We start from the raw sequence: 27,911 nt of genomic DNA, 5'->3' as shown, positions 1-27,911 counted from the left end.
GAAACACCTCATATTTCCTTAGACAAATGTGCAATTTACTTTTATCATTCACAAATATGCATTGCAACTGATCCCACTGATTGTACAAAGGCACAAAACTTTAATTGGTACTGAAAAATATAGTAATGCACTTTAAGATTAAATGAGACTTTTAAAGAAAGGGATTTTTAAACCACTTACACATATGCATATAAAATCTAAATGTAATCCCTGCGTACACCTTACAAACTAAGGAGAGTGATTTTAAATGTGTAATGAAGAAAGTGTTCGCCTGTCCTGTAAATCTGTAAACTTCATACATGAAACATACATACATATACAATATATACTGAAAATTGATGGAGTTGTATGAACAGTAGAATTCCATCACACAACTTTTGTTTTGAAGCTGCTGACTAACATTAAAATGCACATTTTTTAAATCACTACAGTAAGGATTAATCTTCACAGAGCTGTATTCTTTCAATGCAAACAGTAAGCCGTCATATTTTTCGCTGTGATGAGTCTCGTAGTGGCGTCGAATATTATATTCCTTCAATACCGAAACTTGTTGCAAACACACCAAGCACAAAGGTTTTCCGTGCATCTCTGTAAATAAATAGGACGTGGTCCATTTTTCTTTGAAAATTCTACACTCCTTATCTAGTTTTCTCCGTTTGGATAACGACATTTTGGCTAATGAGGGTGTAGCAGAGAGGTAGAGACCAAGGTATTAACAACGTCGTAACAAGCAGCAGATGGCGCATTGATACCGTCTGCTGTTTTCAGTCTGTCTCAGTGATGCGGCTTGTCTTCTACTCTGATGCAAAGAGTGCGCCCCTTAGCGGATAATCTATGAATTGCAGCGAATTAAAAATATTAATTCCATGTCTTTTATGCATTTTTTCCACTTTCAAATTATCCTGCGGGCCTGATCGAACCTCCTTGGGGGCCGGTTCCGGCCCGCGGGCCGTATGTTTGACACCCCTGGTTTAAAAGATGTTATTAAACCATGTCTGACTAACACTTGCACTCCTGGCATGTGAACGCATATTGACTGCACTATCCAGGAGATCATTTCCAAGAATATTCAAGGAGAAACATGAGCTCATCCCTGAAAACTCCAATGCAAACTGGAGTGGTACCAAAGGACAAAAGGGTGGATCTGTACAAGCTGTACTTTTCATCCCATTGAAAGACTTTTGGTTTGTGTAAATACATCCTAAATGCAGGCACACTGTTTGACACGACATCATCTGGACCTCGTCTTATTGCGTAACACACATCATGAGATATGTTTTAAGTGTTTTTAGATGCAGATAATGGCCACGGTTCATACTTTTCACATCTGTGCTAATGAATACAAATAAATGTCATTGGACAATTACGTTGGTAGTGAGGAATCAGTCGTCCATAACGTCCATAAGATGATCACACTGACCTGAAAGTGCAGTATGATGGTCCAGATCAATCCCAGTGTCAGTTTGGGGTTGCCGTCTGTGATGTCATCATTCCTGATGTTTACAAGTTTCACCTCATGAAGAAGAAGAGAGATCAGATTACAAAAAAGACTACTACTAAAGAGTGATATAATACACAATATTTGTATGCAATTTGCTATTTTACTAATCTAGGTGTGGGCGGCACGGCGGTCGAGTGGTTAGCGCGCAGACCTCACAGCTAGGAGACCAGGGTTCAATTCCCACCCTCGGCCATCTCTGTGTGGAGTTTGCATGTTCTCCCCGTGCATGCGTGGGTTTTCTCCGGGTACTCCGGTTTCCTCCCACATTCCAAAAACATGCTAGGTTAATTGGCCACTCCAAATTGTCCATAGGTATGAATGTGAGTGTGAATGGTTGTTTGTCTATATGTGCCCTGTGATTGGCTCACCCCGCCTCACGCCCGAAGACAGCTGGGATAGGCTCCAGCACCCCCGCGACCCTCGTGAGGAAAAAGCGGTAGAGAATGAATGAATGAATAATCTAGGTGTGTATCAAGCATGAGACCACATTTTACGGTTTGTCCACCAGGTGGCACAATTGTCTCAAGTCTATGGGAATGCAGGCACCATCATGAAAAGGTTACTGAGGTATCAGAAAACAAAATGATAGTTGAAGACCTAGAAACATTTATGCAACCATAACATAAAAATCACTTAATTCGTACAAAACAGACACTATGACCGCAAGAGGGGACAATAGAGAGTCCCCTTTGTGTACGTCTAGTATGTCTCCTTTGTCTGGAGCCTCGCATCACATGTGGCAACAGCTGAGGCGGCCTGTTCACATCATCATGGGGGAGGGGTGGCCAATCACGAAACCCACTGATGGGATTTGAAAACCCAATGATGGGATTTGACGGCAGCACTCCTTGAGGACTTGCTACTTCAAAAAAACACATAAAGCCTTCAGCCAAATAATAATGTATGAAAAGGATATGGCAGGATTCTAAATTCATTAAAACTGAGGAGGGAAAGGAAATATATTCTCTGTAGATTATTATTCTAGTATCTTTAAATTCTCTCGCAGGACTATCAAAGATAGCATAATTATCTATTTTGTCTGGTACATAGGCATGAATGACTACTATTTTTTAAATATTATTGAGCCCCTAAAAATGGAGGTATACAAGCACATATACATATACTGTAGCAACAATATACAATTTACACGCATACCTACACATACCTACACACGTGTGTATGTTTACTCCTCCTGGGAAGGTCCCCCATTGGTCCATGTTCACCCATTTGTGGCTAATGTCTTTCCCAACGCTTTAGAAATTGCTTCGTAAACATTTCCAAACTCCTAGATCTCCATTAAGTTATGTTTTAATGCAAACAGTCGCCAACCGAAGCTGTTAATTTCAATCTTTTCCTCACAGTCGACTGAGCAATATTGTCAAACGCACATCCCTACTGTCATCTCCTCCTTTAAACTATTCAGACAATCCGTCTTACCTGCCGTCTCTTTAAATAATCCAGGGCTATTTGTACATTTTGCAGCCTGTGGAAGCGCATCCTTCCTCTCTCCCGTGGCTGCAGAAAAGAGAAGAAGAAAAGTGATCACATGTTCTGTTTCTGTGAACTAACTAAATAAAAAGTTTAGTAGCATGACGATCGAGGACGTGCTTCCACAATCTTACTCACTGATCATGTAGAAAAAAAGAGATCACACTTAAAACCCTTCTTATAAACAACATTTTCCACCAATTCCACCTCTTTTAGAACATGCTCTGAAGGTGCAAGTATTTCTATGCATTAAAAGGATGCTTTTGTCCAAGCCGCTGTCCAAACTTCTTGAACTAATTCTTGAACTGTTCGGTTATACCAAACACAGTGAGAGGGGATGAAATGGAAAATGCAATGACGCACGGATGCAGCAGAACTAAAAAAAAAAATGGCCTAAATAAATAACATCGATTTGTGAAGCTGTGGAGGGATGATTAAAAAAAATCAGAGGACTGATGTCTCACCAGGTTTGGGAATGATTGTGTGGCTTTTTAGGGGAACTCTAGCATGACAGTGCATAATGGTTATCTACATCTATTGATCATGGCTAAAAGGGGGCGTTGCACGCAGACATAATGTCTGCTAATGCGTCTAAACAGAAGACCAATTACATGGTGGGATTGTCTCTCCTAAGTGGCCACAGCAAACTCTCGTGTTAGTTGATTATGAGGGCGTGTGGCGGGTGGGCAATCCACACGTACCCCCTTGTCATCATCCAGCACGTCTCCATGCCGCTCAACCGCGCATGCTTCTGTCCCACTCACCAACCGCAATGTCTTCAGGACATCGCGCTCCCTCGGCTTATCGCCCCAAAAAGGAGACACATGGGAGAAGGTGGAAAAGGAAGACAAGGAGACAGACACAACGGCCAAATCAAAGGGAAGTCAGACAATGGACAGAAAAACAAAAACCAGAGGAGGGGAAACTAGATAGCTAGAGAATGAAAGTTAGTCACAAGGAGGAACTCATAGGGTGATATACGTAGGTGGGAATACATGCTGTTTAAAAATACATGGAAGCACATGATGACATAATGACTGAACGTGGAATTGACAGTAGTGTGAAAACATCTTCGGCCGCCATAAGATTGTTTTACTAAAGCTACAGTAACTATACTTATCTATAAAATCATAATTTCATAGTCTCTATTGAAGTACCTAAAATATTGTTACATTTCAATGAATCAAGTCCTTGAGTGTTTATTATGTCTTTTTTGAAAAAGATTCAAGTGAGGAAAAGTGTGATGATAACCATAGAACTGTGAAAACACAATGTACGTGATTCTTTTGCATGTTTGAAACTAACTAAACCGGTGTTACCATTACCATTAAGTCAAAAATCAATGCTCATTGCTATAAAAAAGCATAATTATAACAATAAGTTATAGTGCCATAATACTGAGTGAAAAGTGGCATGTTAATAGGGGAAGGAAACATTTGATAACATGCACAGCCACGGTCACGTAAATTCCACATGTAAGCACTTTTTACATTGACCAAAAGTAGCCAATATGGTAAAATTCAGGCAAATTGTTTGGTCAACAAACAAGGTTATCTTTTTTTTCCATAGATTTTGTGACACTATTGTTTTTTGTGTTGAATTGTAGCCCTTACATCTTTCGTTCATGTTATTGTGATTCATTCACAAAGAGCCCAGGCAATTGTGCAGAACCAGCAATTGAGTGCCAAAGCTAGTCACCAGTAATTCATAGTTCATGCTTCCAATATAACACTTTATAGAATTAGTGCGTTAACAAAGATAATTAGGAACTTTATTAATGATTAAAATCACATTTTGGCTGTAAAAATTAAAGGCCATTTGTTGTTGTTGTTCCTGATGACTGTTTACAGTACTGACATGTACTAATAATTAAAAATAAATAAATAATCCCACTTCAGCAGACTTTGCTCAAACTAATATGAATTGACTTTGGCCGCCTATGGGAACAAAAAAAATATATATAGTTTTTGGGGGGAATGACCAAAACCAGCACCATTCAAAAAGACCAAAAAAAATAAATCAAACTGATGACATTATTTCTGATTCAAAGTGTCCCCAAATAATGACATGAATTCTAAAAAAAAAATCACATGATAGAAAAATAACACTTACCAATGTGTCACCGGACAAGACCTCCAGCAGCGAGATCAAGTTATGTCCATCTCTCAAGTCTTCATACAGGTTATTTATATGCTTCCGTACCTAAAATAATTCAAATAAAACCAGTTAATAATTAAAAGCATGTATGTTGTTGTCAAAAAAATATATAAGAACAGCACCACTAGCTAGTTAAGATAACAGATTGAACAAAAAAAAGTGTATTTTTCACAATTATGAGTTCAACCGCATAAAAATTTGAGTCAATTGGTCATCACTGCCATTTGAGAAGAAGATTTGCAGGCATGCTGTTGTTACAATACGCAATCCATTCAATGATAGCTCATATTAGTACAGAAACGTCAGCAAATCGCAGTTTGTGGTATACATACTCAAAGCAGGATGAGGGCAATGCTTGCAGTATATTTGAATGTGAGCGCCCTCTGTGCACCCCCGTAATCAAGGCTGACAGCACCTTAAAAATGTACTTCGACTGTTGTATTCTGGTGTTAAACGATGCCAAAGTTTCAGATAATGAGGTTTGCGCATTTTTGAAGTGAGACCTGAAAGAAGTTTGGGATGGCTCAAAACGTTCGGTTTCATAAGGCGTGGTAAAACTGTTCCTTTGTGATGTCACTGAGGGGCGGACTTCCTTATATGCCAGGGGTCGGGAACCTTTTTGGCTAAGAGAGCCATGAAGGCCAGATATTTTAAAATGTGTATCTGTGAGAGCCATATACATTTTGAATGCAATAAAATGTGTGCATTTTTATGTAAGACCAACAGTTTTAGATATAATGGGCTCTAATTACGTAGACCAGGCACACTACCCCACGCCAATGGGGTGCATACTTTCGTGAGCAGCGCAGTGTCTAATAATAAATCAAATACTTGCTGCCATTAATACAACTTCTGCTGCCGCATAGTTTTGAACCGTATTCAGTATATTTCATTCTTTTGGCCATCTTCACCAGAAGGCTTGGTTCTGCAGCTTTAGCTATTTGACTAAAGGAGGAAAGTTTACATTTACATGTTTTTTTGACATCTCAATGACCGAGGTAGACTACAGCATTACCCAGTAATAATCGAGTTTTGGTGTTTGACCTGGAAAATATCATCAGGAAAGATAGATATGGTTGGCCGTATTGCAGTAGAATATAGATGGACGAATTAAAATGCATAAGAAAGTTGTTGATTTTGAATATTATTCATTTCTGTGATGGTATACTTTAAAATGTTAGCAAAAATACATTTTTATTGTGGTAAGAAATGCTTGAGAGCCAGATACAGTCATCAAAAGAGCCCTACCTGGCTCCCGAGCCATAGGTTCCCTACCTCTGTTATATGCAATTGTGACCAATCGCAGCGGAGTGAGCATGCCCGTAGGCAGGCCGTGGGTGGAATAAATTAAAACCGACCGTTTTGGCAGGAAGCACAAATCAAAGGAAATAAACGTGGAATGGGTGCAAATTCTGTGCGGGTTATTGTGTGTTGTGTGTAGCTGCTCTATTGGAGACCGCAACTCAATACAAAGGACCGAAAAATGAGCATAATTCTCATAAGTCTCCCCCTACAGTTGGCGGGTGGCATTTATTTTTAAGCCAAATCAACAGCAGTAAAGTAAAACTGAGAAAAAGACGAGAAAAAAAGCCAGAAATGTAATGAATACATTACAAAAGACATATTGAAGTTTGGGAAAGCAGTTCATACAACCCAGAAACGTTACTAAATTCAGAATGTGCGCATTTCTGTGTACTGCATTGTGTATGCATTACAAGCCAACAACATGGCTCTTATCAACAATGTCCGACATGCACTTCATACACAACTTCCGCTGCCCTCTCCTTGCAGTAGACGTATCTCTACCCTCCATGTCCTAAATAGCGAGCCCCTATAATCAGCCTCCTGCTGACCTGCTTTCACACAGGGCTTTCAGCACGGTAATCCCACATAGCAGCCACAGCTGTGGAGCCAAAATAGTCCTGCACCCTTATATTATTTGGTCAAACTATTACTCAGCACTGAGTTATTCCTTCAATACTGTTAGATTCTGGTGTCATGGACATTTGACTATATTTCACTAGAGATTTTGCAGATGTGGGCCTTAGATGATGTCCTGTTTTCTTTTTAAACCACAAACTGGCATCAATGCCACGCAATGGACAGAATCCTGAAACTATTCTTGTCTGCAATTAAAACCATATAATTTAGGATGTTTTGAGTTTTTTTTTAAACAGCATACTGGCCTGTTGTTCACACTGAGCATTCATGCTTTAGCCTGTTTTGCTTGTGCCATCATTTGTGCAGAGCTGTATCACTCCAAATTCCCTGACTCTGTGTATTATTTGTCTTATTTGGAGTGACTCTGATTATTTCTATGGTGCAAGGTGGTGGCGTGGTCACATGCGAGAGGACTGAAGGCATGAATTAAATAACACGTCTTGATTATGCACACAAACGTACCAGCGAGTGAGTGAGCGTGCCGTGGATTTTAACCTTTAAACTATTTAGAGCAGTGGTTCCCAACAGGTTTGGTTGCGTGACCCTCAATCAACCCTCAATGACCAATAGATAGATAGATAGATAGATAGATAGACTCCCTTTATTGTCATTGCACAAAAACACAGTAGTGAAATTGCCAACGAAATGTCGTTGCCTGGCTCCCATATAATAACAGACACAAAAGAAGATAAGTAATAATATTTAATAATAATAATAATAATGTGGAGAATAAATCGATAGAAAAGACACCAAATATGAACAACATAATGTAAAGTGCAGCGTGAACAGTAAATTGCCCAAATAATATAAATAATTTAAATAATTTAAATAAATAATAATAATGACCCAAATGGCTGATTTTTGGAAGCCAAAATTGTCAAATATGTTATATTTCAACCTTTGGGACACAATGTGAGTTGTGTATGATACAGTATCTGCATCTGTGTGTCGGATGGACAAATTTACCCAGAAACATGCATGCACCCCATGCTGGCGTAGCAAGAGAATAGCACAGACACACAAGGTGCATTCCCACTGAATCCACTGAAAACAGCCCCCACCAATTGATTGATTTAGAGCAGTGATTTTCAACCACTAGTGTACCTTGAGAAACCGTCAGGTGTGCCGTGAGGAATTATCCAATATCACTTTTTATAGTTAACATTTATGAATCATCATTTGCAAAAATTATGTCAATAGACATGAATATATGGACCCAAATATTCCAATTGCATTTGGTATATTTGCTCAAAAGAATTGAACAGGGATGGAATATTGCTTTAACCAATCCGATGTTGTTTATTGGCGGTTGGCAAGCAGCTTTCGTGTACATTAGCGCCATCTGTGGAACATAATCTAAACCCTTCTATACTTTATTCACAAGTCCAGTTTTATTAAAAAAGAAAATACATATCTATATAAAACATGTCCCGAGTTTAATTATAAAATATTAGCAAGATTGAATGTGATCTTTTCCTGTTTAAATTGATCCCGGGTGCGTTCTTTCAGAGCATGCTCAGATATGACGTAACACGCAGATCCAGACGTTCTTCACTTTTAAAAATGGAGTCCAGCAATCGGCACTGGACTAAGCAAAGTTTGTTTTTGATTCAAACTAAATTTCAAGACTGGACAGACGAAAAAACTGGCAATACGGAGTTATTCCAACAAGTGAAAGAAAAACTCGAGGACGTCGGTATCACGTGATGTTGATGTTTACGTTTTACTGGGCATGCCCTATTGACTATTCTGGTTGATTTTCACGGCGCATGTAGACAAGAGATTGGAATATTCCTTTCTATGGATACCATTGTTTCCCGAAAGGTGATTGGGAAAGAGAAAAAGTGGTGATGTAAAAACGTGGCTACTGTGGAGTGTCTGTGGTGTAAAGACTGGCAGAGCAATGTAATATTGGTCCGTGTGGCAACACCTACCTTGTTCCTCCCATAGACTTATTGATGCACGTGTGAGGTCGTGGTGACATTTTGGAACATTTTTGGTTAGTGGTGTGCCACAAGATTTTTACAATGTAAAAAAAACTCAAAAAAGGTTGAAAAACACTGATTTAGAGTATACTAACAAATGCGGCAGTTATCATAAAGAGATCCCTGTGCAGTCATTATGTGATTGATGTGACCGTAATTGTGCTCACACAATATAAGGCCTCTCAAGGCTGGTCGACCAATATTACATGCAGCTATAGGAGTTGCCATGACAACAATAGAGATGCTATTGCGCTTAGTTCCTTCAAACAAGCCAAAATCATTTTCGAGGTAAATGTATTATATACAAGTAGTTGTTATTCTTCAGGACAGTTTGTGCGGAGCACAAATGATTCCAAGGTAGTTAATAAACGAGGTGAGACAAGCCAGAGCTCGTCTGTCTGCTGTAGTATTTAGTGAAATTCCACAGACGTGTGAAACTTCACAGTAAGCAATTCCAAACTAAAGACAACTACAGCAGTGAAAGACAACACATATGGCCCCGCATGACTTCTTCTGACAGGTTTTCATAATACAGTAAACCTCGGATATATCAATTGTTCCCACTGGTTTTGTCCGATATAAGCGAAATCCGTTATATGCGTATACCGGAAAATGTCAGTTTTACGCATATATCGGATATTTTTTTTTTTTTTTTTTTTTTTTTTTATATATATCGGATTTATGTATATCCGGTATATGCGTATATCGTATTTTATCCGTTATAAAAAGGCACTTCCTTGACTATGTTTCCAATGTACCTGGACTGGGCAATGAAAAGAGACGTAAGGTAATGAGAATTGAACTTTATTGGACTCTGAGCATAACAAATTGTTAATTAAGCTAGGCCCTGTTACGCCCGTCAGGCCTACGTTATTTCCAATAGTGAGGTTAAGATCTCATTCACTGCTGTGCTAGTATTATTGACGTCACTCACTTTTATATTTGTCCTAAATCTGGAGCCAGGAGAAAGACACGATGCGGCCATCCGATATATGCGAGGGAAATTGGAACGGGACTGGAGATTTTGTCAGAAATGGGCGAAATATGTAAATATATATAAATGCAATGAATTTTTATTGGAAATGCATTACAAAAAAATCGGTTCTTTTTATCTGTCCATTGTGAGCGAATTTCCGATATATCCGAGTCCGATATATCCAAGGTTTACTGTATCTAGGCAGGATAAAACCCATCAGGGGACTGGCAAGGGTTACCAAAAGGAAGGAGAATATGATGTTGAACATGAAAAAAATGAGGCTTACCTTCATCAGATGCTGGTTTATCCATTTTGTGAAGGTCTTCTTTTGCACTCTGTCTCTTTCATCTGAGGAAACAAGACGATACATTTGTTTCATTTTTTTGGTTTCATCTTTCGATGGGATGGGAAACATGTCCAGTTACAAACTCTTGTGTTTTATTGCAAAGGTTCAATAATCCATCCATCCATTTTGATTACCGTTTATCCTCACTAGAGTCGCGGGCATGCTAGAGCCTATCCCAGCTGTCTTCGGGCGGGGTGCACCCTGGACTGGTGGCCAGCCAATCACAGGGCACATATAGACAAACAACCATTCACACTCACATTCATACCTATGGACAATTTAGAGTTTTTGGAATGTGGGAGGAGGAAATGTTCCCAGAGAAAACTTATGCACGCATGGGGAGAACATTTAAACTCCACTCAGAGATGCCCGAGTAGGGAATCAAACCCGGGTCTCCTAGCTGTGTGGCCTACGCACTAACCACAATCAACTGATCATTGTGTCCCTCCCATTTGCAGACTATCATGTGGTTGAGTGTCCAGGGTTGACTCCCTCGAACATGACCCTGCAGAGGATAATCCATTCAGCAAAAGGAGAGTTAAAAATGGCACCGCATTGCTTAACTAAAGACCTTACTTCACATCTCTGCAACTTCCATCTGTTGTAGAGTTGTGCTAAATTACACGAAATTTCAAACAGTATGAGTAATGCTTGTTGTAATGAATAAAAACACAGATGTCATGTACCTAAATTGACAAATACTGCATCACTCTCCGTGTTGACCACATGTTTCCCTTTTCCATAGCAACCTGAGCTCCGGCGATGTAACAGTCAAATAAGTAAGTAAGTAAGTAAGTAAGTAAGTTTTATTTATATAGCACCTTTCTCAGACAGAAGTCACAAAGTGCTTCACAAAAGGCAAAACACAGAGTTAAAATACACATAAAAAAATACAATAAAACAATGTACAATAAAAATAGACATAAAACAGTACATAAAAACAGTATACAATAAAATAGATAATATTTTAACATAAATATATGATGGTCATAGTACCCTAAATCTACTGAGCTGGGTATGCCTGCAAAAACAAGTGAGTTTTAAGGTTACTCTTAAATGCATCGACAGAGTCAAGCGAACGTAGGGAGGGTGGAAGGTCATTCCAGAGCCTCGGCGCAACAACCTGAAAAGATAGGTCTCCTCGGGTCCTAAAACGACTACGAGGGACCATGAGTAAATTTTGATCTAACGATCTCAGCCTCCGAGAGGGGGTATAGGGACGCAACAAGTCTCGTATGTAGACAGGGGCCTGGCCTTGCAAGGCTCTAAAAAGTGAGCACCAGGATTTTAAAATTCACACGGAATGAGACAGGGAGCCAATGGAGAGCTTTCAGAATCGGCCTGATGTGAGCCCTTCTGTTGCATCGAGTCAATAACCGCGCAGCAGAATTTTGAACCTGTTGCAGACGAGACAACTCTTTTTTGTTTAGACAAGAAAACAAACTATTACAGTAGTCTAAACGAGAAGACACAAAGGCATGGATTATCATCTCGAGCTCACCTTTAGATACCATTGTTCGAAGTTTCGAGATTTTTCTTAGCTGAAAGAAACAATTCTGAGTAAATAAGGAACACAAATGCGTGGAATTAAAAACAAATAAATCCAATGGAGTCTTACATCCCTATACTGTTATACTATATCAGATCCAAACACAATTCCAGCCATTATTATTTATTACCATTATTATTTTGGAATCATGGTTGCAATCACAACCTCTGAATGCCAAAAGGAACACGCCTAATCATGATTGCTCAAGAGCATAAGAAGAAACATCAAATCCAGTTTTACTTGTGATGTTCAACTACAAATTCAAAATAAGTTGTAGCAACTGTATCAATCATATCCATAACCTCACTTTTAAGAAAAAATACTGACCCATGCAACACATTAGCGTTACCAGGCGATCCCTGTGCTCCCTCTCCGTTCCAAGCAGGTATTTCATCCTGTCCACCATCTCCACAGAGCCATCGAGGGGATCTCTCTTCCTCACAGAGACGGATGCAAAGTGGATGAGCGACCGAGGACGCAGCCTCGCTCTTCTCTGCCCGCCTTCTTGCCTACCAGCCCCTGCATCCTGAACGAGTCCTGTCAGGTTTTCCATGGCGACTCACTATTCTGACCTGTGATTCACTGTTTCTCCACCAGCGGCACTTCAACCCGCATACAAAGTATTGAGTAATACCGAGTATTCCAGGGTGGCTCCATCCAACTAAGTGAAGGCACACAAGAGACTGATGGAATAGTGTAGTCTGATTGGCTTGCTTGATTAGAGAGATCTTATCAAAGACACCTTGACCAACAAAGACGTGCTCATAATCATCTCCATTGTAAGGATGCCAAAGCTCACAAAACAGCTTTAAACACATCCAAGACCTCACATGAAAATTCCCTCAACAACTGAAGCACACAAACGTGTTATGGATTGAATAAGCCATCGTAGTGCACGCAACCATTTCAATATAAGACAATATTTTTCCTCTATAGTAAAGTATAACAAAGCTGGGTCATCTTATATTCACACTTGAGATATGTATGCTTGCAAATCAACAGGTGGCACCAAACAATGAGTCAGAGCTTTTCCTCCGGACACACACACACCAGTGAAGTGCAGAGATGCAGCCGCGAAACTGAGACACACTGGGAAAAAAGTAAGTGTCTGAAAGAAAAAGAGGATGTGCTATAATGCAAATTTTAAGATGATGGATATGTACATAACTATCAAATTATAGTTAAGACATATATCCTTTTTTTAGGGCTGCACAGTGGGTGCCAGGAGTACATGCATATATATATATATGTATGTATATATATATATATATGTATATATATATATATATATATATATATATATATATATATATATATATATATATATATATTTATTTATTCTCATTAATCCCTGCAAATTCCCATATATATACATATATATATATGTATATATGGGAATTTGCAAGGATTAATGAGAATATATATATATATATATATATATATATATATATATATATATATATATATATATATATATATATATATATATGTATATATATGGGAATTTGCAAGGATTAATGAGAATAAACTGGATTTATATATATATGTATATATGTATATATGGGAATTTGCAAGGATTAATGAGAATAAATTTCTTTTTCTATTTCGAGTTTGTCAATTAAAAATTAAATATTGGAGTATTATACAATGTAATGTTAAAACTTGGGAGAATTAAGAAAAAAGGACTAAAAACACATCTAAATATTACAAATTAACTGATACAAATATTTGGAAAATGTTCACTATTGTTTTTTGTATTATTATTGTTAGTATATAATTTGTATTAGTTGAGCATGCATTGCAAAAATGTAAAAAAATGTCCTGTTAATCCTCATAGCTATCATTAATCAAAACAAACTGCTACTGATTATTACTGTTCTCATTATGATTCAGGGACATCTTGACTGACACAACAATTTGCTCTAATTTGTGTGTGTGTGTTTAAGCTCTTTAAATAACCATAATAGTCACTATATTTACTTCTAATGGAGCCAATCAAAATTCTAACCGTTATTTAATCCAAAACTAGTGCTGACAGATCGTGGGTCGATGTGACCATATGATTTGAACAAATAAAGGAAGCAATGCACCAATGTTACCATCTGTGGCACAAATGACTCGGTAAAAGAAAGCAATGCATGCATCCAAGTACACAAAGCAGGGTAGTATTTGTCTTTACATTAAATGCATGACTCATTTGTTGCAGTGTGACTCCATTTGGTACACCTCTTCCCCACAGAGACTGTAATCACCTCATGAGTAAATCAATAATGTTGATAGATTGGCTTGGAGGGTCTTCCGGGAAAAACATGGTGTCATCCTGCTAACACACAAGGCTACAATTGGATCATTTCATAACAAATCACACAGCCATTTTAATCAGGCTTTTAACTAATATTGTTAAGCTTTTATTATGTTTTCATCCTTTTAGTCCTATTTTATGTTCTTATTCTTCACCTTTTAACTCCAGTGTTTTGTTTTTATCTTGTTAGTCCTATTTTATGCTCTTAATCTTCAGTTTTTAACTCCAGTGTTATGTTTTATCTTTTAGTCCTATTTTATGCTCTTAGTCTTTAGCTTCTAACTCCAGTGTTTCCTCAGGGGGGTCCTCCACACTGGGGGCTGTTTGGGTATGCTGAGGGGGTGCCATCCTTGGGTCCCTTCGACACGGCCGGCTGGGGGGTTCCTCCCTTTAATGTGGGGGTCCGCCCGTCTAACGGAGTCGGAGGGCCCGGGTGCTGGTCCTCCGATGGCACGGCCTGCAGCTTCTCCCAGTGTGGACGGCCCCAAAGGTGGCGTTTCCTTGTTCCTCAGTACCATGCCATGTCTCCCTACTGTGGGTGATTGTGTGCTTGCGTGTGTGTGTGTGTGGGTGGATGGGTGTGTGTGTGTGTGGGGGTCTAGTATGGAGGGTGGGAAGGAGGGGCTTTCTTTTTTCTTCATTGTTTTCCTTTTTAATTGTGGTAATTGTTTTAATTCTGGAAAGCACTTTGTGTTGCATCTCCTTGCAGGAAAAGTGCTCTACAAATAAAGTTGATTTGATTTGATTTGATAAATGCATACAGGGAGTTTTATATTATGGTGCCCTCTTCAGGATCTAAAGAGGAAGACTTGAATGACTCAGACTATCCTTTAAGTCAGCAATACATCTCATAGTTTGGTGGTAAACGTCCACCAGAGTTGTTTAGCACGTGATCTCTGACCTTTATGGGTTGATCTTTGACCAAACACAAAAGCCGAACTCTCCAAAATAGTCTGCAAACTGTTCTAATGTAAACCTTTAGCTCCATATGAAGTGAACACGAACAGGAGTTGCTGTCTTTCCACTGTCCTGTACTGTGAAAGTCACATGAATGAGTGGACCTGCCTTGTCCCCATCTACACCCGGTGGCCCCTGGTGTTAATGAGTCCGCCACATAGCGCTCAAACATGCAGCCGTTACAGCGCCTGGCTGAGACACTTATTTGTGGACCTCAGCAAAGCACATGTGCATTGCTATAAATAGCTACAACGGTACAACCCTAAACCACGCTGCCCCCGCAAAGAAACACACACCGCATAATCTTCGCTGGGGCTGTCATTTCCATTCATGCAGCCTGCATGATGACTTTGATGTGGATTGAATTTAAATCTTTGTCATTCATCTGAAAAGACAATTTCCTAGATGCTATAATATCATGCTTAAGACTAATTATTATACATTACCATGCAAAAGTCTACCACAACTATTCTTTAAAATGTACTGTATGAATTATACACCAAATGAAGCTCATTGAATCTACCACTGAATCAATGTTGTTTTAATGATCAATTTCACTGATGATATAATAAAAAGTACACGGTGGACTCTACACAATATACACAACTGATTTCCTTTATGTCATTAATGGAACCCAACACAATTAGAATAGCACAGCCCTCCTGAACCAGGAAGTAGTCAGTTATGGTAGTCAGTTATTGGTAACTGGTGACAAACAAAACATATGTTCTCCCCACTCATGGCAAATGGTTTTTTCCTATACAGCAGGGGTGCTCACACTTTTTCAGCATGCGCGCTACTTTTAAAATGACCGAGTCAAAATGATCTACCCACTACAAAAATGCAAAACATCTATTTATTTTCAAATGTATTGAGGATTATTTGTACGTACAATGTATGTTGATGTACCTTACATAACCAAATGAGCCAATATTGCAAAACACACATAATTAACTATTAACATTTTTTGTAATTACCTGAGTTTACTTTGATGACTTGCACTGAATTGAACCAGCCAGGGATGCATAGTCCGGACAGTAGCTGCTGATAGCCAGCCTCAAGCACACTTCCAAATGTTTATCAGTCATGGATAATATCCGTATCACAATATCCGTATAATATTCCATATCCGTATGGAAGTGATATGTTTTTTGCCTTTTTACTTGGTCCAGTTTTTGCCTTTTCACTTGGTCCAGCTCCTTCACTCATTTTAGTGACCATAAACTTTAGCGAGGGCTTTAAAATCTCGCAATTCGCCGACTAGCTTAGCACTTTGCATCGTTGTTTACGCATGAGCGGTGACCTAAAGGTCAAAATTCAGTTGTCATCTGATTGGTTGTCCTGTATGTCAATCAAGTAACGGGGATGGATGATAGGCTGACATCGTAAGTTCTGCTGCACTTAGAGACGTTGTTTGATTTGATTGGTCGCCCGAAGGGCAACATTCAGTTGTCATCTGAATGGCTGCCCTGTATATCAATCAAGTGACGGCATTGATGCTGGGATGATATTTTTTTAATGTCATGCCGCGATCGACCAGCGATCGACCAGTACCACCCCCGCGATCGACCGGTAGCTCGCGATCGACTTAATGAGCACCCCTGCTATACAGTATATCATTTCTTAGAACAGGGTCGGCAACCTTGACTATCAAAAGCGCAGTTTTGAACATTAAACAAAATTTAAATTCATACCTGATACAACAGAATTCAACTAACGAAATTGCTTTAACATAAAAAAAAGCCCATTAGAGTTCACATATGTGTATATCCATGTGTCTGTTCAATATACAGTAAACCTCGGATATATCGGATTCAATTGTTCCCAATGGTTTTGTCCGATATAAGCGAAATCCGTTATATGCGTATACCGGAAAATGTCCGTTTTACGCATATATCGGATTTATATCCGGTATATGCGTAAATCAGATTTTATCCGTTATAAAAAGGCACTTCCTTGACTATGTTTCCAATGTACCTGGACACGCAGGCAACGCTGCAAACGCTGCAAATGACGTCGTATAGCGGCCTGTCACGATTCGGCGAATCGGAGCGCCACGATGCGGCCATCCGATATATGCGAGGGAAATTTAATGGAAATGCATTGGAAGATTTTGTCCGAAATAGGCGAAATCCGTTATAAAAAATCCGATATATGCAATGAATTTTTATTGGAAATGCATTACAGAAAAATTGTTTTTTTATAATTTTTATCTGTCCGTTTTGAGCGAATTTCCGATATATCCGAGTCCGATATATCCGAGGTTTACTGTAGTTCACATCACTTGACTCGTCACATGCAATTCAATACGCTTGTGTTAAATGAATGTTATCACTTTGCCTAGTGGTGATATTTGTTACCACTGTATCGGTTCTGTCATCGAAAGTCTTTGCAGAGAGGAATTTCTTTCATTATCGGAATTTCTTTCAATTCATTGTTTGTTTAATTTGAAGAACTCATGCTCTAATATTTTTCATTCATTCATTCATTTTCTACAGCTTTTTCCTCACGAGGGTCGCAGGGGGTGCTGGAGCCTAACCCAGCTGGCAGGATACACCCTGGTCTGGTGGCCAGCCAATCACAGGGCACATATAGACAAACAACCATTCACACTCACATTCATACCTATGGACAATTTGGAGTGGCCAATTAACCTAGCATGTTTTTGGAATGTGGGAGGAAACCGGAGTACCCGGAGAAAACCCACGCATGCACGGGGAGATCATGCAAACTCCACACAGAGATGGCCGAGGGTGGAATTGAACCCTGGTCTCTTAGCTGTGAGGTCTGCGCGCTAACCACTCGTCCGCCGTGCCGCCCTCTAATATTTTTATGAGAGATTATTTCATGTATTCTCTATTTGTGAATGGTTTCCTCCCCTTTACGCTCTCATATTCAGCCACGCTAGCAGCTGTAGTTGAGATTGGAGCGCTTATCCACTTCTTGAAAGTATGTTTGCTCTGCTGAACCTTCCCGTACTTCCATCATTGCTCCCTGCAAAGTGGCCCTTGCATCCTCCATTTTTAAACACAGCACTGACCTACTGAGGGATGATGAGCGCACTCGTCGTCTTCGCTGCAATCTAAGAGGAATGTTGTCATCATGACGTCTGTTTAAGCGGCAAACACATATGCAAGCAGTGACACATTTTTGTCATTCTTACACAGTGACAATACCAGTCGGCTCTCTCCACAGGGCAAGGCAGCGTCTAAGATATGTGACAATAACAGGACACGGACTGAAACAGGTTCAGAGTCTTCCAGCAGCCCATCCAGCCTTACAGTCTCTATCCAAACCACTCCAAACTAGTAACGAGTAAAGGTAGAAGGTAAGAGCAACCTATGTTGACATTATCACAGCTTCTCATAGTAACCTTGAATAATCTACTGAGTTGCTCCTCATGCTTTCACCACTGAGAATGTCCCTCCTGTGAGACCGATAAAAGGTTTCCACTTTTTTACATTTATGAAATTTGTCTCAAATGCTTTTAAGAGCCTGTTAAATGCGTTAGAGATTTTGTAACAAACTGCATCAAAAGTTCCAAGCTACATTACTCTGCGTTTAAACTACACTGTTTTACAGGAACACGATCGTCAGTACCTTCTGCGTGAGCTCAAACCCCCACAGGGAAGCACCACAAGTCCCGTCACAGCATCCTCTATAAACACGGCATGCATGCTATTCTAAAAACATTATGTTTTGTAAACAAAAATCTATATTTTTGACATGCAAATTGTATTGTCACAGCACAATTTGTCATGGAATTGCTACATTTTGCCAATATAACACCATATTTCGCCCTGTGATTGGGTGGCGACCAGTCCAGGGTGTACCCCGCCTTACGCCCGAAGACAGCTGGGATAGGCTCCAGCACCCCCGCGACCCTCGTGAGGAAAAGCGGTAGAAAATGAATGAATGAACACCATATTTCGTCATAAATAGGTCACATTTTACATGAACATATATTTTGTTAATAGTTAAAATTGTCTTAGTTGGTCATGTAATACTATATTCTGGTACAAAAACATATTTTGTCTTGAAAACACGCTATTCTACCATCAAACACTTTTGTATTTTATCATGTTCTGGCATAATACCCTATGTAGGCATGGAAATACACTATATTTTGACAAGAAAAACACTCTAATTTGTCACAAAAAGACTATGGTTGGTCAGGAAAATTATATTTTGCCATAATTTCAAAATTTTATTTTCCTCACATACATTCATTAAATAAATAATAATTCTGGCGGTACCCCCAAAATTATGTCGGGTTGCTTCTTATTAAAGGACATTACCTCTTTCAGTTCAATATACTAAAAATGCATCAATTACACTTCTTAGCCTGAACTGAACTTATAAACAATGTTACAATTGTGTTTCCGGTTGCCCTTCCAAATGAAACTGTAGGCATGTACCACTCTCGGGGGAGGAGGGTGAGGTTTGCAAGAGAGGAAGAGGAATGGCTACAGCATGTGAGTCAGAGACGGAATAGATGATGTCATGTGAGAGGAGCTGAACAGAGGAATGAGGTCCGGTCCTGCTGCTCGCCCCCTTGTCGCCATGGCAGCAAATAAATACAACATATGGACTCACTGTGTTCCAATGTCAGAGCTACAAAAAGCTGAATATCACAGCATTTAAGGGGGTATTTTGTAAATGATGAGCAACGGCATTAAAATGGATGTATCATTTGTATTAATAAAATTCAAGATTACATTGCATACCTTAGCAACAACTTTCAGAGCTCTAGTGCTGTGAGTCGCATAGGCCATTTATAGACAATGCTGATTATTTTTATTTTTATTTTTATTTTTATTTTTATTTTTATTTTTATTTTTATTTTTATTTTTATTTTTATTTTTATTTTTATTTTTATTTTTATTTTTATTTTTATTTTTATTTTTATTTTTATTTTTATTTTTATTTTTATTTTTATTTTTTATTTTATTTATTTTATTATTATTATTATATTATGTCCTGTATTGCACACTCACATGAAAGTTTAACCAAAATTTTCAGAAAAAACAAGCCCTAAAATATTGTGCGACAGCCTATGATGCAATATCAGTAAGCATCAAAAGCAGTGGTCTCACAATTGCAGGCCCAAAGCACAGTTAGCACAGTGAAATGAACCGGAAATGAATTTACTTACAGTGCCAACACAAATATGGCAGCACAGCATGTAACAGTTAAGTCAACACACACAGGGCAACTATGAGGAATAATAAACAACAAATATGTTCATGTAAACATATAACTTCAACCAACTTTGTACAAAAAAAAGTACCACAAAGCATGCTGGGAGGCGGCATCACCTCCGATATTTGATGCCCAGCCTCACCCAAACTGCACATCCAGCGGCCTCCATGTAAATTAACTTTGAAATACCTTATCTAAATCATCAACTCAATTACAGTAAATTATGCTTTTTCTATGGATTTCTATAAGGCAAAAGTGTGCCGATAACCATAGAACAAGAAATGAAATGTTCTGCAATATGATAAATCAGTACATACAGCTTTGTCTGGCTGCTCAGTACAATATGGTAAGTTTTTTCTTGAGCTGTGAACATATTTTTACACTTACATGTCATATATATGTATGTATATGTATATTCCAATGTATCATTCTTAATATGCATAATATGAATTGTGACGAAGCTGACCTTAGAGCAGGGGTGGGCAAACTTTTGGACTCGTGGGCCGCACTGAGTTAACAAAACTGTGCGGGGGGCCAGAATATATATTTTTTATAACACACACATTATTTTACGCTTATAATTCTAACAGTCCACCTTGAATTATTTGTCTAATTTTATTTATTTATTATATATTGTGATTAATTATATTATATATATTAATTGTATTATTATATATATTATATTTAATATATGATATTATATTTTTACATTTTTATTATTTATTTATTTATTTTATTTACTTATTTGTATATATTTGTATTTGTATAACAGTCCACCTAGAATTATTTGTCTAATTTTATTTATTTATTATATTATATAATATATTATATTTAATCTACATATTATATATATACATAATTTATTATATATATTATAATTATATTATTATTATTAATTACATTATGTATCAATTATTATATTTTTATACATTTATTATTTATTTTATTTATGTACTTATTTGTATAATTCTATCTGTAAACGTGTCAGATTATTAGCTATATGTTTTAAATATGTTCCATATATCCCTTTTTTCCAGAGCACTTTAAACATCAAACCACATCAAACTTGAATTTTACATTAAAAATTATTTTTTATTATTTTTATTGTTATTTTTTTTTACTGAAGAAGACATCCGACTTGCAAGTCATGTTGCCAGCATGTATGTTAAAAGTTAGAAAGCAACTGGCGGGCCGGATTCAAACGCTTAGTGGGCCACATGTGGCCCCCGGGCCGTAGTTTGCCCACCCGTGCCTTCGAGGGTCGTTGCTGTTTTTGGAAGCTTTGACGCACTACCTGAATGCTTTTGCAGGTCTGGGACGTTAATCCGTTGAGCAGGAGAAACCACTCAGAAAGCATTTTGAAATGTCATTGCTCAGTCAAAAGGAGTGTCACCAGCACCAGCATCAACTTGACACATGAACAAGTCTCTGGAACTTGTACGCTGCGCCCATAAAAACAAAGTGTCTTTTGTACAATAGCAGTCAGTCACCATGGAGAAAGGCTGACGGGCTGTGGTGGGTGGGTGGCTGGTTGGGCCGCTCACTGGGCTGTTTGAATGTGATGAGTGGGGATGTTGACATGGAGGAAGAGGTGATAGGCAGGGCCATTGGTAGGCAACGCCCAGAGGATGGACAAAAGAAGGGACAGTGAAAAAAGAACAAAACACCCACAATGCTCTCTCACCCCTGGATGTGCTGTGTGACGAGATATTGTCTGGTCATTCATAAAGCTTTAAAGGGGAACTGCATGCACTTTTTTGGGAATTTTGCCCATCATTCACAATCCTTATGTGCAACATGAACAACACGAGAAAACCAGTTAATTTCATTGGGATACACCTATTTAGACTCTCTTTAAAAAATCCTCTAACACAGTGTTTATCAACCTTTTTTGAGCCACAGCACGTTTTTTACATTGTAAAAATCTTGTGGCACACCACTAACCAAAAATGTTCCAAAATGTCACCACGACCTCACACGTGCATCAATAAGTCTATGGGAGGAACAAGGTAGGTGTTGCCACACGGACCAATATTACATTGCTCTGCCAGTCTTTACACCACAGACACTCCACAGTAGCCATGTTTTTACATGACGAGTTTTTCTCTTACCGAATGACCTTTCGGGAAACAATGGTATCCATGGAAAGGAATATTCCAATCTCTTGTCTACATGCGCCGTGAAAATCAAACAGAATAGTCAATAGGGCATGCCCAGTAAAACGTAAACATCAACATCACGTGATACCGGCTTCCCCGAGTTTTTCTTTCACTTGTTGGAATAACTCCGTATTGGCAGTTTTTCGTCTGTCCAGTCTTGAAATTTAGTTTGAATCAAAAACAAACTTTGCTTAGTCCAGTGCCGATTGCTGGCCTCCATTTTTAAAAGTGAAGAACGTCTGGATCTGCGTGTTACGTCATATCTGAGCATGCGCTGAAAGAACGCACCCGGGATCAATTTAAACAGGAAAAGATCACATTCAATCTTGATAATATTTTATAATTAAACTCAGGACATGTTTTATATAGATATATATTTTCTTTTTTAATAAAACTGCACTTGTGAATAAAGTATAGAAGGGTTTAGATTCTGTTTCACAGATGGCGGTAATGCATACGAAAGCTGCTTGCCAACCGCCAATAAACAACAGAAGAAGAAAGCGCGCAGACCTCACAGCTAGGGTTCACAGGCAGGGTTCAATTCCACCCTCGGCTATCTCTGTGTGGAGTTTGCATGTTCTCCCCGTGCATGCGTGGGTTTTCTTCCTCCCACATTCCAAAAAACATGCTAGGTTAATTGGCGACTCCAAATTGTCCATAGGTATGAATGTGAGTGTGAATGGTTGTTTGTCTATATGTGCCCTGTGATTGGCTAGCCACCAGTCCAGGGTGCACCCCGCCTCTCGCCCCAAGACAGCTGGGATAGGCTCCAGCATGGTGGAAAAGCGGTAGAAAATGAATGAATGAATGTCGTACACAGTAAAATTTTCAGTGTAATAATTTTTGCATTTTAAATTAATGTCAACTCTAAATAGTGTTAAATTAACTATATATTAGGTGTTGGCTTTTAACATCGGTTAAGAGTTAATATTAAAATCAACTCCATTCGAGAGTCACATTTTACTCTCTAAAGAGTAGTATTTTAACAAGAGTTCAGTTTTAACTCTGAGAAAAGATCAACTCCAAAAGCAGAGTTATATTAACTCTCCTGTGGAGTCAGTGGATGGTCACGCATGTACACTCAGATTGAGTTGATTTTAACTCACATGGAGTTTATTCCAAAGACCAAAATTTTCTGTGCATTTAAAATGTCATCATGCACCTGTGTTGATGGTCGAGTGGGTGGGGTGGGATTATGGTATGGGCACGTGTACGTTACGAACAACCAACACAGATGCATGGCAAAAGTGAGATGGACTTTGTTGTCCATTAAGTGTGTCATTATTCGTACGTCTCATTATTAACAGTAGTTTTCTACTTTTCCTACTTTAGGGCTGTTTTAGCGTTTAAGCAGCCCACCAGACAGGCTTGGCTAGGTAAGCCCAGTGTATGTACCAAAGAACCGCTGCCTTTATCTCATTCCTCAAGAGTATAGTCGTTTGTAAAGCCTTCCATTGAGTTGCAGTCTAACCCTGAGCAGTTCCCCTGTTAAGTGTGTTATTACCTCTAATACCTAATTAGAGTGGCATTCTTGCAGGCCAGCACTAACAATTACATGCCTGGCTCCATTCAAGTTCTGTTATGCTGAGTCACCATTAAAATGTTCAGACTGTGTATGGTATATACTTGGTCAATGCTGAAAAATCTGAAACAACCCACGCAATTACTACAGTTAGTATTAGTGAAGCTAATGTATCTAAACCAGGGGTCTCAAACTCAATTTACCTGGGGGCCACTGGAGCTAGGGTCTGGGCAAGGCTGGGCTGCATCAGGTTTTCAAAAAAAAAAAACGCATTTATTAAAAACAGAAAAATATACAAACTTTTTCAGTGCTTTGGTTCCGATTTTCTACAAGAAAAGCTCTGATAAAACATTCCACTGTTCTCAAATATCTTAATTTTTATTTTTCTGCACAAAATAAGATGAAAAATAAATAAACAAATCAAGAATAAAGAAAATCAATCAATCAGTAATAATAATAATAAATATCATAATAATAATAATAATAATAAAACGGCAAAAAATAAAAACTTAAGAAACCACATATAGTTGGCATTATTAGAGCCCTGTAGACATGACAAAACACAACTATAGTCACATTTATACTAGACACATGCTGACTTGCAAACTAGAGAGCTAGCGACCTAAACGGTAGCCTTCAAGTTATTTCCTTTAAACTTAAATAGCCAAAAACTTACCACTTCCACACGGATAGGGGGGATAACTATTAACAGTTATTTAACCTTTAACATGAACATTAATCAAACGTAATAATTTTTTCTGGGTACATGATGTCGTTTAACACACTCAAAGTGCAGAAATTTACATTTTGCACTTTAAATCTGGACCTTCTGGAGCTTCAAAATGCAAAAAGAGGAAATAGTAGCAATTTACTGTAACCAAAATGTCTCAATTGGATTTATATCAAAGGAACACGCAGGATGGTGCTAATTTCTCTGAAAGAAGTCATTTTTCAGGTGGGCATTGTGACCTGCAGTGAAAAACCCAGTCATTACCCCACAGAATATGGCCTTCAGTCATGAAGGATGCCCCCTGCAACATCTACACATCTGCAATTTGACGCCGCTGCACAACGGAAAGCTCCATTGTTCCTCGTTTTGAGGGAAAAACGCACCAAAAAGGGGAAAACATCTGAAAAACATCTCAGGTTGGATTTTCTTGTTGGATCTCCTCATCAATGCCAATAACGTTAGAAGACATCAGGCCAGTTAAGGTTATATTTTCTTCTCATCAGAGAATAAAACTTTCTTCCACCTTTCAATGTCCCATATTTGGTGCTCTTTTACAAATTCTAAACAAGGAATGGTGTGTCATTGAAGGAGATGAGGCCTTTAAAAACGCTTTTTGCTCTTAAAACCCTTCTCTCGCAGATACCATCTGATGGTTATTTGACTGTACTTGGGACCTTAACAACCATCATTTGGGCCGATGATCGGCAATTGGATCCTCTGGCTCAGGTCCAGTGACATTTTTGGGGGTCTACCTCTGGACTATATTGTTCCATAACCTTTAAGATCTTTTAAAAAATGTAAATGTCTTACTGCGTACAACCACATGAGCAATGATGCACTGCATATGAAGCTAAACAATCCAACCGCGTTCAAAAAGAGAAGGGATTTGAGCCTTTGCCACCAAGAGATCATGACAATGCGAATACCTGACAAAAAATAACATTTAGTCCAATAAACTATATAATAAAAAAAATGTTTCTTCCTTAAGATCCAACAGTGTAAAATAAAGTAAATTGTTGCAATTTTTAAACTGGTCTTAAAATTGTAATCGGGTGTGTATTAAACGAGTGGCAATAACGAGCGTATAATTTGATAAAGTCAAAGAAATCACTGTGCATGCCCTCTGGCTGTTAGTTGGTCTTTGTGCTTGTGTTTGGTTGTTTACTGTTGATGATTTTGCTATGGAAATGTGTCCTTTTTATTATTATCTCATCACATGGAGAGAAGCTTGAGGCATGGGGTCATCATTGACAACAGCAATAAATAAAAAAGTACATATTTCATGCAAAAGCAAAGTTTATCAAGCACAAACTTGGGTACTTGCGAATATAAGAGAAGAAGTCTCGTTTGTTGGATGTCACAGTTTTTCTGCCTGATAATGTTACATCATGTGATCTCACTTGAGTGTTTCATACCACAGCTGACTGACCCTGGTGGACCACCAGTGGCGGTTTATGCATACACAAACAGCTCATAAGTACACACTGTATCCTATATCCCATTTTTGTTTTACTTGGCTTGGAGGAAGCACAAGAGTTAAAAGCCCTGCTGTCAGGTTGAATTTAGCTCCTTGGGATCTCCACACCCTTTCCACCCCTGGCCTGACAACTCAAGTGCATGATTTTGTCTCAATAACCGCTCACGTGGGATTTTATCATATCAGCCACATTCACAGCGCCGCACAACATGAAAACTATAAAAGGAGCATCTCCAAGAAGGAGGAAATGCCTCATCGTCATGTCTCACTTAAAGATCATGCATGGGTGACTCGACTAAATCACATCTATAAAGCCTGAATGAAAAGCCTTTTTGTTGAAAACATTTTGCTGTTTAAGAGAAGACTGCCATCATATGGATGACACAGATATGCTAACATATTTTTCAACCAAAACACACATTACAAATGTGCTTCCTCTCTGGGATGAAAAATGACAAAAGTAGTGCCATACTGTCGCCATATAATAAAAACCACAACATCAAACTGAGAATAAACTTGCTGCAATATGGTTATATGTTGCCAATGATACTACCATGATACAGCAATAATCAATACACTGACACAGCTACAAAAGGAAGAAAGAGAATGAAAATAATTATATCCAATTAAGTCACTCACACAAGCAAATAACAGCAGGGGTCTGAAAACATTGGCCTTATGGTTGCAATCCACCTCTCTGTGTTTTTTTATTAACCTCACAAGCAGGAAGTGGCTACATTTGAAGTATCATGAGTGGTCAGCTTTAGCCAGAAACTAAATATACCTCTGCATGTGCTTTAAAACTACTCACACAATAATCTCTCCATTATCATAGATAAGTGGTTCCACACCCAACCATGATCAGTGAATTTCTGCAAAAGTAGGATTACTTATTTATAAATGGAGAATTATCATAGTTAAAGAGCTTGTAAATACGTTTTTGACATTATTAGAGCCCTATACACATTAAATAACACCCCTACAGTCACCTTTACACTCATATTACCAAATATAATAAAAGAATAAGCCATTTAAGACAAGCTGTGATGTTGGAGGTACAGAATTGAGTTTTAGTTTGAAGTGAATTACGGCCACAACAACAGTATTATGATTATTATGTTATTCTTATTGTGCCCGTTGTGAGATCATTTTTTAAAAATTGCAACAAAAGGCTGTTGTTCCGGCAATCAAGTCTGGTGCTTGTGTGTCTAACTAAACATTACAAGAATATCACTATATTGACACGCACTATGGTACCCATTATGGCATTGGATGCTCGTATCACCTCCTACTTCGGTACGAGGTGCATTATTAAAAAAAAACAAAAAAAAAAAACTTGAACTGTATTATGGAAAGCAGGAAGTGAACAAATGTAACAGTTACTGATTGTAAAAGTACCAGATGGAGGGGTAGGATTTAATAAGCTTTGCTTCTTCCTACTCCTTTTGGACATGTGGAACTGGGAACTGATTATGGGATGCATTCAATTGTAATCTGATGCATGTTCAAATGAAATAAAACCATTACCATTACCACTACTACTGAATGCCTTTTATTCATTCATTCATTCATTTTCTCCCGCTTATCTTTAAGAGGGTCATGAGTGTGCTGGAGCCTAT

General features: G+C 38.4%; 1 protein-coding gene across 22 annotated transcripts in view; it reads right to left on the bottom strand.

Annotated features, from left to right (window-relative positions):
* Positions 1-27,911, bottom strand: part of dst (dystonin) — a 152,671-nt gene that overhangs the window by 115,339 nt on the left and 9,421 nt on the right. For 17 of the 22 annotated variants that reach the window (XM_058058420.1, XM_058058421.1, XM_058058428.1 and 14 more), the window contains 5 exons: positions 10,335-10,396; positions 5,102-5,191; positions 3,691-3,789; positions 2,939-3,016; positions 1,421-1,513 (listed from right to left, as the gene is read on the bottom strand). In XM_058058420.1, coding sequence (XP_057914403.1) covers positions 1,421-1,513; positions 2,939-3,016; positions 3,691-3,789; positions 5,102-5,191; positions 10,335-10,396 — 422 coding nt within the window. The remainder of the gene's footprint in view (positions 1-1,420; positions 1,514-2,938; positions 3,017-3,690; positions 3,790-5,101; positions 5,192-10,334; positions 10,397-27,911) is intronic. The other 5 variants (XM_058058423.1, XM_058058442.1, XM_058058439.1 and 2 more) reach the window with 1 other exon arrangement.

This window comes from Doryrhamphus excisus, chromosome 20 (assembly GCF_030265055.1).
Source record: "Doryrhamphus excisus isolate RoL2022-K1 chromosome 20, RoL_Dexc_1.0, whole genome shotgun sequence".
Taxonomy (NCBI): Eukaryota; Metazoa; Chordata; class Actinopteri; order Syngnathiformes; family Syngnathidae; genus Doryrhamphus; species Doryrhamphus excisus.
This window is presented reverse-complemented; position numbering and strand designations above follow the sequence as displayed.